This window comes from Apteryx rowi, unplaced genomic scaffold (assembly GCF_003343035.1).
Source record: "Apteryx rowi isolate R43461 unplaced genomic scaffold, aptRow1 scaffold_368, whole genome shotgun sequence".
Lineage (NCBI taxonomy): Eukaryota > Metazoa > Chordata > Aves > Apterygiformes > Apterygidae > Apteryx > Apteryx rowi.
In genome coordinates, this window is record NW_020450174.1 from 875,494 (window position 1) to 890,193 (window position 14,700).

The 14,700-nt window shown below is 40.9% G+C and overlaps 1 protein-coding gene across 2 annotated transcripts in view; it reads right to left on the reverse strand.

Annotated features, from left to right (window-relative positions):
- The window catches only part of PGBD5 (piggyBac transposable element derived 5), a 64,125-nt gene that overhangs the window by 41,235 nt on the left and 8,190 nt on the right, over positions 1 to 14,700 (reverse strand). For both annotated transcript variants that reach the window (XM_026073419.1, XM_026073418.1), the window contains exon 2: positions 3,363 to 3,790. In XM_026073419.1, the coding sequence (XP_025929204.1) occupies positions 3,363 to 3,790 (428 nt within the window). The remainder of the gene's footprint in view (positions 1 to 3,362; positions 3,791 to 14,700) is intronic.

The following is a 14,700-nucleotide window of genomic DNA, read 5'->3' on the forward strand; positions in this document are numbered from 1 at the left end:
TTCAGGCTTCCAGCTCTAGACAGTAGCATCTCTACAAAGCGAAGCAGCAAAGAGAAGATTCACTGATTCTAGAAACTGAACCCATAACTCCACCTCTTGTAGCTTAAGTACAGGCAGCAGTGATTTATATATCTGTTTTGGAGGTGGGATAGGATCCAGAAAATACTCCCATCATGCTTATACAATCTAGGTTAGAACGCCATTTCTTTCACTTGTGAAATTGAAGCTAGTGCTGTCGATATACAATTATATTGTTCTGGGCTTTCAGTACATTCATAAGCTAGAGAGTAATTATTTCCTTCTGTTTGCTAAGTATATTTAGCAAAATAATTATAACTCACTAGAATGTATGCTTTGTTTTGGTATATTGGCATAGTTCTCTCTCTCTCTGTTTAGTTTCCTTTCACAGAAAGTGTGATGTCATTTTTGCATGCTTATTCTTTTAGTTCACACATAAGGAAAAACCCTAAATATTTTCTGAGACAGAAATTCCATTCAAAGAGTCTTACCTAGTTTTCCAAAAGCAAAAGATCAGAAATATAGAAGAAATTACTATGAAGGCAGATGTTACACTGCCTGCCTGACACTGTCTGCTCTGTCCACGGCAGTCTGGTGAACAGGGCATTTCCCTAACCCATGTTCTGTGAGCCCACATTGCCAAAGGAAGAAAATAAGTAACAAGTCTACCTCCAAGCCCTGAACGGCCTTGAGGCATTCAACCGGAAGCAGCCCAGGTCACTTATTTGCTTGATGCCATTTACAAGACATTAGGGTACAAGGGACCAAAACTCTGTCCAGGCAGGCACAAAGCTGCATGCTGCAGGACCCCACGGCAGACTCACTCAAGCCTTCTTCCTTGCATGGTCCAGAGCTAGCCTAAAGCTGGAGCACAGATCGAGACTCAGGCACAAATCATTCAGACACCATAAATCTCATGCCTAAAATACAGATGTACCTTAAGCAACAAATCCATTTTGAACACAGGATTCCAGACCTTCACTGACCACAGAAACCTGGGCCTCTCTTCCCGAAATGCTCTCAGAGGCAGCAGATCCACTAGCCCATCTGAATGGGTCTTTTCCCTTGCCTTTTCCCTTTGTATCTGTGCAATTGGATTATTATTTCTAATCTCACTGGGTTTGACATTCTGGATTTGATGTTTGTTGCAGTCTGCTAATCTGCACTCCAGACAATATCCAGGGAGAGGTCTTTTCTGCTGTTTCGAGCAGATGGGGTCCATGTCTCTCCCAACACGTGGTGTGTGGCTCTGACTGATGCCACCCAGAACAGCGCTAAGCACAAGGCTTCTTTCAGGAGGAGCTCTGGAATGTCCCCCGGAGGCTACCGGTGCTACACTAGACTATTTTTAACAACAGATTCAAAACCTTTTCCTTTCTCAGAGTTATTTTTGAAGTGGTATCTTAGTGTTTTTTGTTCCGCTCAATACCCTGAAACAAGCTGTACAGAAATCACTGACGTAAACACTGAAAAGGGAGCAGGGGAGTGGAGGAGGAAGGAAGAGAATTTGACTGCCAGTTTTTCTCCTCTCTCTCCCCCCCTTTTTTTATAAGTAGCATCTCCTTAGTAAGCTGAGCAAAAGCGTGCATTTTGCCTGTGGAGATTTAGATGTTTTGTCATTGCAAATAGGGCACTATGGGTTTCATCAATTGAGTTTGCAAACCTTGTTTGGGAGGGGGAAGGGAGAAGGGCTATACATGCAAATCAAATTTTATGCTCTAATGGATTTGCACTCTCAGCATGTCCCAGAGCCCACCATTATAAGCATTTACATTAGACACAGTGATCACATTTCTGAACCCTTTATGTTCTGCCCATTGAAGTCAGTGGCCATAAGGATTAGATTTCATATCTTAATGAGAGCTTGGTCCCAACAATATCATGTTTTTAACCGCCTGTTTTGTCTTGATGTAAATGCACCTTGCAAGCCTGGCTAAGTGAGAACACTCCTGCCTCTCTTCTCTCACATCTACCCTAATAGCTTTGTGGACAGCTACATTGTCCTGAATTTTACAGAAATGATTTTTATTGTCTAGAAAATAGAAAAAAGTCTCCAATTCCTCCCAGGTTACTCTCAATCTTATTTTTAGGCACACTTGAATTGGTAACATGTATCTAAGTCTTCACTCATTTTGTGCAGTGGACACAAAACCTAATGCTTTGGAGGGGAAACAGGAAAAAAGGAGACACACAATGCCCTTCCTGACAGCCACGTGAAATCAGTTTACACGCTAAAAAAAGAGAGTTGATTAAAGACTTACTGCAAGCAGTAACATGTCACATTTGCTCCCTTTCTTTCCAGACTTTTGAACTTGATCAGTTTTAACAGCTCCAAAAGGAGCATTGTAGTGTTTCCTACCACACTGTAGTGGAAGGAAGCTTAAAAAGCATATGTTTAACATTAAAAAAAGATTTCTTTGCACTTTTTAAAAATTTTGTTCAACTGTGCAGCTGTAATCAGACAACAGCTAGTTTCATAAGTTTCTATACTTAGTTCTTCACATTGTTAGCCCAGTCTACAGAATAGATTCCCTATAGAACAGCTTTCTACTGCACCCCAATCGTACCTGGAAAACTCAGCAGGGACCTGTTGACTTTTATTCCAGGTGGCTTAGAAATATTTCCAGTTTACTAGCACTTTGTTTGGAAATACACATGGCAATGATTTCTTCTACTGCAGCATCACCCATCATCAAAAACCAGGACTGGCACAAGGCCCAGGCAGTGCTGCTGAAGGCAGCTGACAATTGCAGTGAGCAAAGACAGCTACCTCCTCTGCTCATTTTCCCTTTGTCCAGTCATGGGGAGGTAGCTGTGCCGCTGCTGCTTCCCAGGAGGGGCTGGACATGTGGCAGGCACTGACTGCTAAGGTCAGGGCTCATCACTCCTAGCAAACACAGCTTCTGCCTCCAATCTGCAACCTATAGCAGGAGCATCTACAGCTTCTCCCCCAGGCCTAGCTGTGCCAGCTCTGCCCTTTCTGCTCTCCCTTGCAGGAGCAGTCTGCAACCTCTCATCTTCAGAACAGCCAAATTCAGCTGTGCCAACATCACTGAAAAGTCTCCAGGCTTGTTTTGACCACTAAAGCAAAACAGCCACAGTTCTGAGAACTTCTGCTGAAATATTCCAGGTACCTGCACTGCAGAGCTATAAGTCAGGTGGTGCTGAGCGCCTGTGTAGGACGGTGCCACTTTCTCTCATGCTTCACGAAGGCACTGCAGTCTCGCTCAATGCTGTGAATCCTTAGCTCTTTTTACAGGCAGCTGTGCTCTCCATTTTCAATCATAGCAAGACAACTTAGGGCACATAGTTCAGATGTTCCCTGGCAACAGGATAACTCTTACCTGGGTTTGCGAAGGTCTAAAAGCAGAGTCAAAGCCATTCTGCAGAGAGTCCAGAAAAGGCTGGATTTTGTAGAGGCCATGCGTTGTCTGGCTCGAGCGGAAGGCCACAATGTGGAAGTACTTCAGGATCTTCTCAAACCGTGACTGTGTCATGATAAGTGCAATGCTCTTGTTGCTGTAGAAGCCACTGCTCCAAATGCTGAGAACAGACTCACAGTGGTGGATGCTGGTTGATATCATATAACCTAAAAAGGCCTTCATTTCTGTCAAGGTGACATCAGTCCAGGCATCATCACTGCCAAATCTCTCCTGGTATTTCTTGGCATACATGTTGGTTTGGACCACCATGTTCTTTAGTACATTGTCAGGAACAAAGAGTTGAAAAAAGTCCATGGCACTGGCAGTCAAGGGCATTTTTCGTGTTGGACCTAGGACAAAAGCAGGAAGAGAAAATAATCTCAGTCCTGATCATTACAAGTATGTCTACTCTAGGAATTTAAAGCAGGACTAACTTGAATATTTGACATAAAATATCATATTCAGATCCGAATCAACTCCCCTGTCACAGATGTAGCTCAGTCATGAATACTTCAGGTCAATACTCAGCTTTAGCTACCATGAGAAAATTATCTCTGTACACTTAAAGCAATGACCATCAGGTCAGAGAGAGACCTCAACAGTCAGGACACTTAAAAAAACAGGCCAAAGTGAGGGAATGTCAGCTAATTCCTTTGGAAGTACATCCACTGTCTGACAGATCTCATCAGGAAACTCCCCTTCTCTTTTCTTTCTGTCTTCCTCCCTTACAAGTACAACACGCTCTGAATAGTTGTTCCTTCACTTTGCACACTCATTAGCTCCTAAGACGACTTAGAGGGAATGCAGGTTTGTGAAGTAACATGTTCAATTTTTCCACATACGCAATATCTGTATCTCTTACTCTCAGCCGCTATTGTGGCCTTTTTCTGGATAGTCTGCTTTAACACATTTAAATAAAAGTAGTAGTACTACTTTCATGTAGTTGTCCAGAAGCAAGGATATCTGTGCCATCCAGAGAGTCAATATTGCCCCCATTCCACGTGACACAATTCCCTTGCACTCAGATCCTGATCCCACCTTTTCTTTTTCATTTCAAATTCCTGCTCAGTTGACTATCATTAATCCTGCAACTTTCATATCTGCTCCTGCAGAGTCTTGCAGATCATGTCTATGCACTTTGAAGTCCTGCATCTACGCCATCACATTTTAGAGCCTCATTCCTCATACTCTGAAATCTACAAGAGACAGCACACGTCAACAGAATGAAAACATAACGTGGCTAGTTTTACTATCCCACAGCAAATGGAATATTTTTAGCATTATCATGCATAACCCGGTCCTCTTTCTCATATAATACAATAAAGCTTGCACTCCCTGGCTGTCATTACTCTGATTTTTCACTGATGTTGTACTTTCTCTGCAGTTTTCAAGTATTCGGGGCGGGGGGGCACTAACATTTGGTAGCATTGTATCAGTGTGAAAAGGTTATCCAGTCAAATACTAGATTACATTATACTGAATTAGGAACATCAAGCCTGTTGTACCAGAGTAGACCCAATCCCTAGAGCCCTGTCTCCCTTCCATAAGCTAATCAAGCTCCATCTTAAAAGTAGAGTTTTTCATGCCCACCATGGCAGTGCTTTTGTCACCAGGTAAGGGCTAAGGGGAGAGGGACATTCTCCGTTCTCCTGCAGAAGCTGTGCCACTGCCAAACACAGAAATCAATACTCCCAAGAGAGCAGCATGTACATAACCTAATGGATAAGGCCATGGTTAAGAGCAGTTCTACATCCCTGTGCAAAGGATAATCTGGGGTCAAAAACAAGACAGTAAGAGTTGGATCCAATAAATACCGTGCATTAGTTAAACAGAAATCCCTTCAGTCTCAGGTCTGTCTCATTCTTCCTGACTAAAAGCAGAAAGTGTACATTATGTCATTTGAAGTTCTGCCTAATGGGAAAGAGTCCTCCCTGCACCACATGGCTGCTTGGATCTCAAACTTCTGTTCTTCTAGCTGAATCAGAGCAAGATATTTGTGATTCTGTGATCTGGAACTGCAAGGATTCATTAATATGTTGGTTAGATCACATGCTTTTGTACACACCATACCTCAGTTCACTTGCTTAGTTACAGCAACAACTACAACTTGCAGAAATGCTGCATGAAACTATTATAGGAACTACAGAAATACTGGGATTGGACTCACTCTTAAGCCTTAATGTTTGGGTATATCCTGCTGAACAGCAGGATCACAAGCTATTAGAACTACAGCCAAAAATGACACCAAGACATTAAAGCAGTAAACCTTCAGATTGCAGAGAGTGCCAAAAACAAACAAAAGTGGATTTTTTTTCCTCTCAAGTATAGTGGGGAAAGAAACATATCTTTAAAAATTATTTCCCAGTTTTAAATTGTGAGACTGAGAAACTGGAAGTGAAATAGTTCAGTTAAAAGTGTATTCCTCTATATAGCAAGAACAGAGTAAAAGAATACCATAGAAACCATGTTCTGGAAAGGACACAACAGAAAATTTCAGCTTAAATGATGAAAGGTTTTCTTTATCAGGTGAAAACTATGGGGCTAGAATAGATACACTTACTTAACCTTAACTGCTATTCCAGTAATAAAGCCAGTTACAAAGACTTCTCTTCTTTTGATCAGTAGATTTATATTCTGCTAGCATTCACTGGACTGTTATAGCTGACATAAAATGCACTACAAATGATTGTGTATGAATGACTTATAGTACATCACTTTCTCCTTCCCCACAACTTAATCAAGTTTTGACATGCTACGAGAGATATGGCTTTCTGATAAAAACACAGTGCACTGAATGCGTTCTTAGTTATGTATGAAGTCTTGAGTAGCTACTGAATTCAACTCTGGCACTCAGGTAATCTACCAGGTACAGCACAGAGGTGGCTTTTAAATTATTGCCTTTAGAAGCAAAAGCTGGGAGCAAGGTTAACATTTTGAATCTTCCCTACAACAACCAAAATGCATTCATAAAGGACTAAGTCTTACAAATTGAAATATGCTGGTCTTGAGACAGGTGACTACGGACAATAAGTATGTGCAGGACTCCATTTTTTGGAAGTCAAGAGCAGTCAGACACACAAAACGGTAATTTTGTATGTAGCTGCATTTTCAATAGCTGCATGAGTTTACCCCCAAAAGTGATTATGGAAAAGAGACAGGTATACTAGACAGGACACTTTCTTAGCCAGCAGACCCACTCCATTTGCACTTAGAATCTCCTATCTGCTCTCCTGCTTGAAATAAATAAATATACAAGATTTGTATTCTATTTGCCATGCAGAACTCACACAGCTCTATGAGAGTCAGCTAAATCACCTTCTGGCTCAAACATCAACCCAATTGTTCACTAAATATGATTCTGAAAGCCCCTGCACAATCCTATTGTCTTAAAAAAACATCCTTCATTGGTGAAACGAGCACCTTTGATTCATAATTTACTGAGATGCAATAAAACAACAGTGAAACTGAATTTCTGTAGGAAGAGAACTGAATTTTTTAATGTGCATTGGGTTTGCATAGTTAATGACTAGTCTAAAATAAATTACTTAAACTCTAAGTACACATGTATATTCCATATACAGAGCAAAATATGTAAGAAATTTAAATAGTGAATTTATCCTTTTCAAGGACTTTTACATTGACTTAAATGGAACTTATCCAAAAACTACTGACATGAAATGAGTTCCAAAGTCTGTATGTACACCATTTACCCTTCAAAGTTTTATTTGGTCAAAATTTTGACTAGCCTTCCATTCTCTTTTAGTGAATGGGACTTCAAGAAACTGGAAAAAAAAAAAAGCCTACTATATTTTTCAGAAATTCAGAATGAGCATACAATTATGACTACATGTAAATTTACAAATTCAGATTCTTCTGTCTTCTCTGCCCTAAAGTATGTGTGGTGAATATATATATATGTGTGCATACACACACACACACACACACACACACACACAAAGATATGCATATGTATGTAGGGTTTTTTTTAGCTTTAAAAATCAACCAGGATTACCAATAGTAGTTACGGAGTCAGGGATAGAAAAGCACTCTTGGAGTTTCCAAGTTTACAGGTAGATCCAGTGGTGTGTGCGTATCCAGGGCGGGATCAGAGCTTTACTAAACAACCTCCAGCTGGGCAGCACACATACCATCACTGTCATTTTGGGCTCTCTTCACTTGGTGCATTCTGGCTTAAGTCACATTTTGCAGAATATGGAAAATAATACAAACTTCCTCTATTATGATAGTGCACATATGCTCCCCTCTTCCTTTTCACCCTGTTTACCAGTAAAAACTAGCATATGGAATTAGCAGCAGTTGCCTTGCAAGTCACTGCTGTTACTAGGTCCTATTTTGACCAGGTTGGTTCCATTTTCTGTTTTGCTCTCAGAGTAGTGTCTCTTCCAAAGCCAACCAGGGCAGAGCGACACCCATTTAAATTATAACAACAAAGTCACCAAAAATAAAGAAGGTAAGCAGGGAAAGCCATTTACATTTCCATACTAGAGCTGGGATCGTGGAGCAGAGGCTGGCAGCTAGCCCGCAGACTGCGTACACTGCAGAGCGTGTTTTGGCTCAGCTCCGCAACAGTGCTAAAACTGCGGCAGCCTTGCTGGCTCAAACACCTAGCAAGAGAGAAGGCTGCATGCTCAGCTCTCAGTAAACATACATTTTGCAGAAAACCCAGAAAGATTTAGGAAAAAGTTCGAGCGCAACTTCCATGCAACAGCCCTTCAGGCAACCCCTGTGCATTCTCTCCTGGAAGCCCAGGGCTCTCTGTCAGGACAGTTCTGAGCAGTCATACTTTTCCCACTGCTCCAATCTCACCAATGTTTCTAGCCCTAACTGAGTGGCATTTCAGAAAGAATAAGAACCTCAAGTGAATTAATTGCTTTTTCTTTGCTTGCCCAGTTTGCAAGACTAAATAATTTGAGTACATATTTTAAATAGGTTAATTTATCCTTTTCTGTTTTTCCAGTTCTCATTACCAGCCTGTTATTTAGCAGATCAAAATTCATAGACTCAGAATAAAAAATGGAAAGTTTGAAACCTACTTTAATCAATCAATGCTTAAAATGTAACATATAAATCTTAAAGAGGTCAAAAAACATTGTCATTTGGGGCAGGATAAGTCTGATGTGTAAGAAAAAAAGGACAGTGGAAAAAATTCTCTTTTTAGTGTGCTATGAAAAAGACTTACTGCTCTCATTCAAAGTGTCACCAAAGTCCATAATATAATATCCCGTTACCTTGATAGGCCCATGTAATAACACATGTATGCCAATTCAAATTGTGTAGTTTGGAAACAAAACCCTTGTACAGAGCTAATCCAGAGTCGTCTTTGAAATTAAGTTAATGAGCTAAGCATTTAACTCCTGAATCGGTTATTACATATTAGTGGTGGAAGAATCAGCTTAAGAAACGGACAATTTAGAAGTCATACTGTTGCCCTCTTTGAGCAAGACCCTGCTGATTTCTAGACACGCAATAAGACAGCACGTTTATGTATTCTTTACAGACACGTATCTGAGAAACAAATCTGTCCAGAATCCATTATCTTCTGGTAAATGGGAAGTATTTTCTCCTCTGACATATGGCATAACTTTCAAAGACAAGGGTTTGACAAGCCAGTTAATTCCTTCATCCTAAATCCAAGCAATTAGAGACTGTTTTAAATTCGTAAGAAGTTACCATTCCAGAAGTACACAACATGATATTTGGGTCTTATTTAGAGAAAGTCAGAAAATGTTGATGGAGCTATTTTCTGTCAGAAAGCGCACATTCATCAAAATCATTATGTTTTCACAAGAACGTGCCAATTGATGAATATGACAGAAAGGTCTAAACAATTTTCAGCTTTTTCAATGAGTAGAAAACAATATAAAGAGCTGAAAAAATAGTAACAAAATCAAAAACAATGCTTTGATATTTCCCAATTGAAATTTTTGAGAATTTCTGTTTCACACACAGTTTCCTCATATAAGCTTTGGAGGCACTGGAGCTTATCTGGCTTGCCAGAAAATCAGTTTTCATATCAGCTCTGTTCTTAATGGCCTGGAAGAAATTTACATCAGACTATTCTCAAACCATATCCAGTTTGATGGTCTTATGGCAAGCCTGTCAAGGCAGCTTGAAGTAAGTGCATACAACAGTTCTCTTTGCATTTTATTCCAGCTTATTTCAGATATTGTTCTCCTGCAGAAACTGGGCAGCAAAGTATCCATGTCTTTAATTTAGAATATTATGCCGCGTGTATTTTGCTCATCTTCTCGAGACATAGCAACCAAATCTTCAGTGACAACTCTGCCAGGATAAATCAAAGTAGCCCTCCTAATTTATACCAGCTGTGGCTCTGACCAATATTTTAGGGCAAATGGGATGTTTGTTATTTTGATAGATAAATCTTAGTTTTCTTTGGAACAGTCTAGTACAAGTGTTCTATATAAATTATCAAAACATGATCCACAGTGCCGAGTTACTTGAAGCTCAAAGCCAATCTATGAGGATGCAAGGAAAAAAAAAAAGACTACATTGACTTTCTTATATTAGAAAGAAGAAACCAGACATAACTCTTCCAAAGATGGTTCTCTTGTTGGAATATAAAGGCTATTTCAGCAGCCTACACTTCTGCCTGAATTTTCACTAGATCACCTTCCCCAAGAAACTTATTTTACACCCTTGCCTTGGCACTCAGTAGCACACACTTTTCTTTTACGCTTGTTTTTGGATATGTTTATTCCAAACTATTTAGCAAAATGTGATTTGACTGCACTTATCCAAGCTCTATAAATAAGTGTCTGACAATGCCTTCACGTCTGCATGTAATAAACATAGTCATAAAAACCGTTCCAAGATTCAGTGAAAGGGTGCTTTCTCTTCCCTCACCAGCATTAAAAATGATTGTTTTCCTCAGAGCATCAGCAGTAAAGCGATGTGCATATTGCATCCTGAGTTCTATCCACCAAGAGAATTGAGAGCAGCATCTAAAAGTGATCCAAGGACATATGAAAAAGGACTGTTCAGATTTGCTCTACCCCTGAAAATAGTGCACAGCTGTTCAGTGCTGACTGATTAGAAGAGGCAATCTTTGGCCTCTGGCCTCCCCAACAGACTGCAGAGTTACGATGAGCCTGGACAAGCCAAAGAGCAACTTCCTACGAGGCAGCAAGAACAAGACCGGGATGCCAAGAGTAAAGGATTTTGGATGTCAGTCGACAGGTTATCCTGTGTCATACAGCATCTTATGAAAATATTTAACTCTCTAGATATAATTAGGGGACCAAGCAGGCAGGTCTTGTGCCTTTCCCATTGACCAAATATAGGCTGTGCCACCAAATAGTACTGGTTTTAAAATGAGAACATGTAAGAGGTGTTGTGGCATTCTTCCACGACAGCTTGTTGTGTGTTTAAGCCATAATCAAAAAACATTTAATTAAGAGAGGACTTCTTTGTGTTTACAATCGCTTTTAAGACCTGTAAAGCCTTCAGGCTGTGACAAGTGAATCAGAAAGAACAAAAAGCCCACCGCAGGTAGTGCTGATGCCTTTAATTATGTAACTACTTCATTTTCGAGGTGAGATCTTACAACCTGCCAATCAGCATCATCAACATCCAACAGAACCTTTCAAATACTGCTACAAGATCTTTTGGTTAAAAGCATAAACAAACAAACAAAACAAAAACAAAAAAAAGACCAAACAAGCAAAAACCTTAAAGCAAAAACCTTAAAGCAGCAGAGTCAATGATGAAACAATATCGTATTGTGTCAGCTTACATAATATTTTACACATTATTCATTAGGCTGTGGGACTGAACATGCGTGTGCCCCTTGTCAAGGGAATTCCTGCTTCAACGGCTTCCATGGCAATATTCCATTGCACTGCCGCTGCAGTTTTCTATTAACATTTTACTGCACTCAAACATCAGAGCATATTGGCTACTCCGACAGTCCAGCTGACGCCGAGTGCATCTAGCAGGTTAGAGAGAACCGTCAACAGGCTGACTTTATACATCATCTCTAATACAGCTTTCAGTAGATCACAGAGCAGTCACACACTATAGCCAGATGGCTATAGGCACAGCTGTGCATATTTATCTGAGGTAACTCTACAAAGCAGCATCGATAGATTTATGTCAGCACAGTTTCCATTACTGGCATTCCATTACTGGCATTCCATTGTAGCTAAATCCCAGAATGCCGTTTTGAGATGGCTCTATGACCCCAGGGTAAGGAGCCTCCCACTAGGAGCTCCTACAGATGCAATGCACTGCCACATCTCTTTCTCCTGAGCTTCTGGTCAGTTCTAGTGAATACTATTCACAAAAACCATTATCAACATGCCACTTGCTACTTTCCAGCAATTTAAAATAAAAATCCACCTGCACAAGTATAGTTGATGTCAGGGTCCTGCCTACAAAGGGAGAGATTTTGTGTTTGAAGAAGGAAAATAGCCCAGTATGTTTTCCATGTGAATCATCAGGACATTAATTTATCATTTGTAAATAAAAGTTAATAAGGAAGTAACTCAGGTAATGAGATACTGAAAGCCCTCAAGTCAGCCTCTGCATTTACATGTAAAACACACACATGCCACTGGGAAATGGACCTTGGCTTTTGAACAAGTCTCATGAGGAAACTGTTTTCTGCTTTGTTCAAAAATTGATTTTTTTCCAAGTCTGAATAAAAAAAAAAAAATCCACTGGAAACGCAGACAGCTCAGCAAAGCACTAGAGTCAATGCTACTACTTTTTCATGCAACATTCATTTAAGTACAGAACCTCCTAATGATTCATCTCCATTCCATATGTGCTAAGCCAGCTACAATATCAGCCTGTGAAATTATTTCCCAGCAGTCAAAGCCTCTTCTTGGAGAAAACAAGGAACAGTTGTTAGGGCAAGCACATAGTCCCCAGAGTTCAGTGCTACTTCCTCTGCGTAGAGCTAAGCTCCTGCCTCTGTGCCCGCTTGGAAAAGGTGATGAGGCTGAAGCAAACTCTCCTCCTCATCACGCTGCCAGGCACAGAGCTGGGAGCTCTTGCTGCAGTCCAACTAGATTGGTTCAAAAACTGGAATCTGGCCAGGAGGTTGGTGCGAGGGGCTCTGTGGGATGATAGCCAGGGTCCTTCTCCAAACCTGCTTCCTTTGGGCTGTCCCAGCCTCCCCTGAATTTTACTGCTTTCTGTAGTAAAGCATGCATATACATTTCTGGGTGAGCTTTGCAATTTGCCCTGTAGGGCAAGGCTTCTCTTATGTGCTCACCCCAAACAGGGAGGCAAAGGAGAGAAAATGGTCCTCCTCTGCCGAAGAGGACCATTAACATGTCTGCGTTCAAAGCTGCTTTTAGCTTGTAAATTTGCCGTTTCATATTCTACCTGTTGCACTCCCGACCTCCCCAAAAAACCTTGGGACAAGCAGCTACAAACCACGCGTTCCTAGCCAACAAGGAGCTGGTACATTAGGCTTAGGGACAGATGAAAGTCTAAATATTCTCACAGGACAGCTAAGAGGATACAAGTGGAGTGTATTTGCAAGCCCTGCTACACCCAGGGCTCCTTTATGCACTCACAGTATCACTCTGTGCACTTTGCTTACTTTTTGCTATCTTACTTCGGCTCCTCTTGTTTGATTGTCTTTTCCACTCTTGTTCTGCCTCTCCTTAGCAGAAACCAGTGCCACAAGCTGCCTGAATGTCTGACCTCAAAAGAGGCAAGTGGCTGGAAAGTTTGATAATCCCCTCCTATATACCACACACATCAACATCCTTAATCCTCTTGCCACATGCAGGATACACGACACACTCCACAGTGCTCCACTGTTTAGCCTTCCTAATAACTCTGCTAAATCCATGACTTTCAACTTTAAGAAACCAGAGCATTTCTTGAACACTGAAGAGTAAAAAAATAAAATAAATAATAATAATAATAATAATAATAATCACCTGTGCAAAAAGGTGGGATTACTACTTATAGTGCCTGTGTTAACTCCAGGGTGACACACAAGTGTTTACAACCTACTGTAACCTAGGGAAGGCTTTCTGGGAGTTGTGTTTGCAGAGAGAAAGTCGGAAGCACAACTCGGAGCTAAACAGTACAGTGAAGCCAGAGTGGGATCTAGAAATAGCAGTCCCTCAGCAACAGAGCACCACTCCTGCAACCTCTTCCCAGCTACTGCATGCAGCCAGCATAACTGCTCGGCACCCGGCACTGACCTCCCACCACAGCTGATGCTGCACTGTTCAGCTGCCAGAGGGCAACTGGAGCAGGAACTAGGCCATGGAACYAGGTTTGCAAAAAAGAGCATCATATGTGCTCCTCCACAGCCTTGCAGAAGAGATGGATTCTTACTCTGTACCCAAAGGTGGTCTCTTCACACACACAGTCTCACTGTTATTATGCTGCACTCTGAGATCAGGCAGGGAAAAGATCAGAGATGACCAGACAGGCAAAAACATACTGCTAGCCACCCCTCACACCAGATTCAAATTCAGCACTGGAAAAGATTCCCAGTTGACAAGCCTGGAGACCAAAGTATCCCTGGCTGGATAGCCCAAGAACAAGATTCTCCTTTTTTCTCTCCCCACATTGCCTTGTCGATTTGCTACACTTTAAAATTGGAGAAATCACCTCAAAAATAAAATCACAGCTACGCTTGGAGATCATCTTTTCCAGGCTTCTTGGGGGTTGCCAATGCAGGAACCAATAAATGCTGAAAGATCTCATAGGATTTAATTACTGTAAAAACATGCCTCAGCTTATGAAAAAATGAAGTAGTTTGTATCCCTCATTTTAAACCTAGTAGCAATAAAGATTTCACACAGCAGAAATTTTCAGAGAGCTTCATTATGTCCTCACATCAAGCAAAATGGTCATAGGTGATGAATTCTGGGTTATACTAAGCTGCGGGGTGGACAACAAAGCCAATAAATCAATCTGACATATAAAAAACAGGTCCCACCCTTCAGTTCCTTGAACCTGCAGAGATATGATTATACAGGATGCACCTGGCAAGGTAAATTTAAATTAGCAACATGGGAACAAGCATTGGAAAGCATGCCTTTCTATTTGTAAAGTGCCAAGAACTTCACATTGAGGATTCTTACAAAGGCTTCTGGGCATTTTCACAACAGAAATAATAGTTTCCCATTCTGTAACCACAGATTAGGACATTCATAGCTTAAGATCTCAGTGACAGAAGCTTAATATCTACTAGCTACCTTCTTCCTCTTACAATCAGTACTTTCTGCATTTTTTTCCAATACTC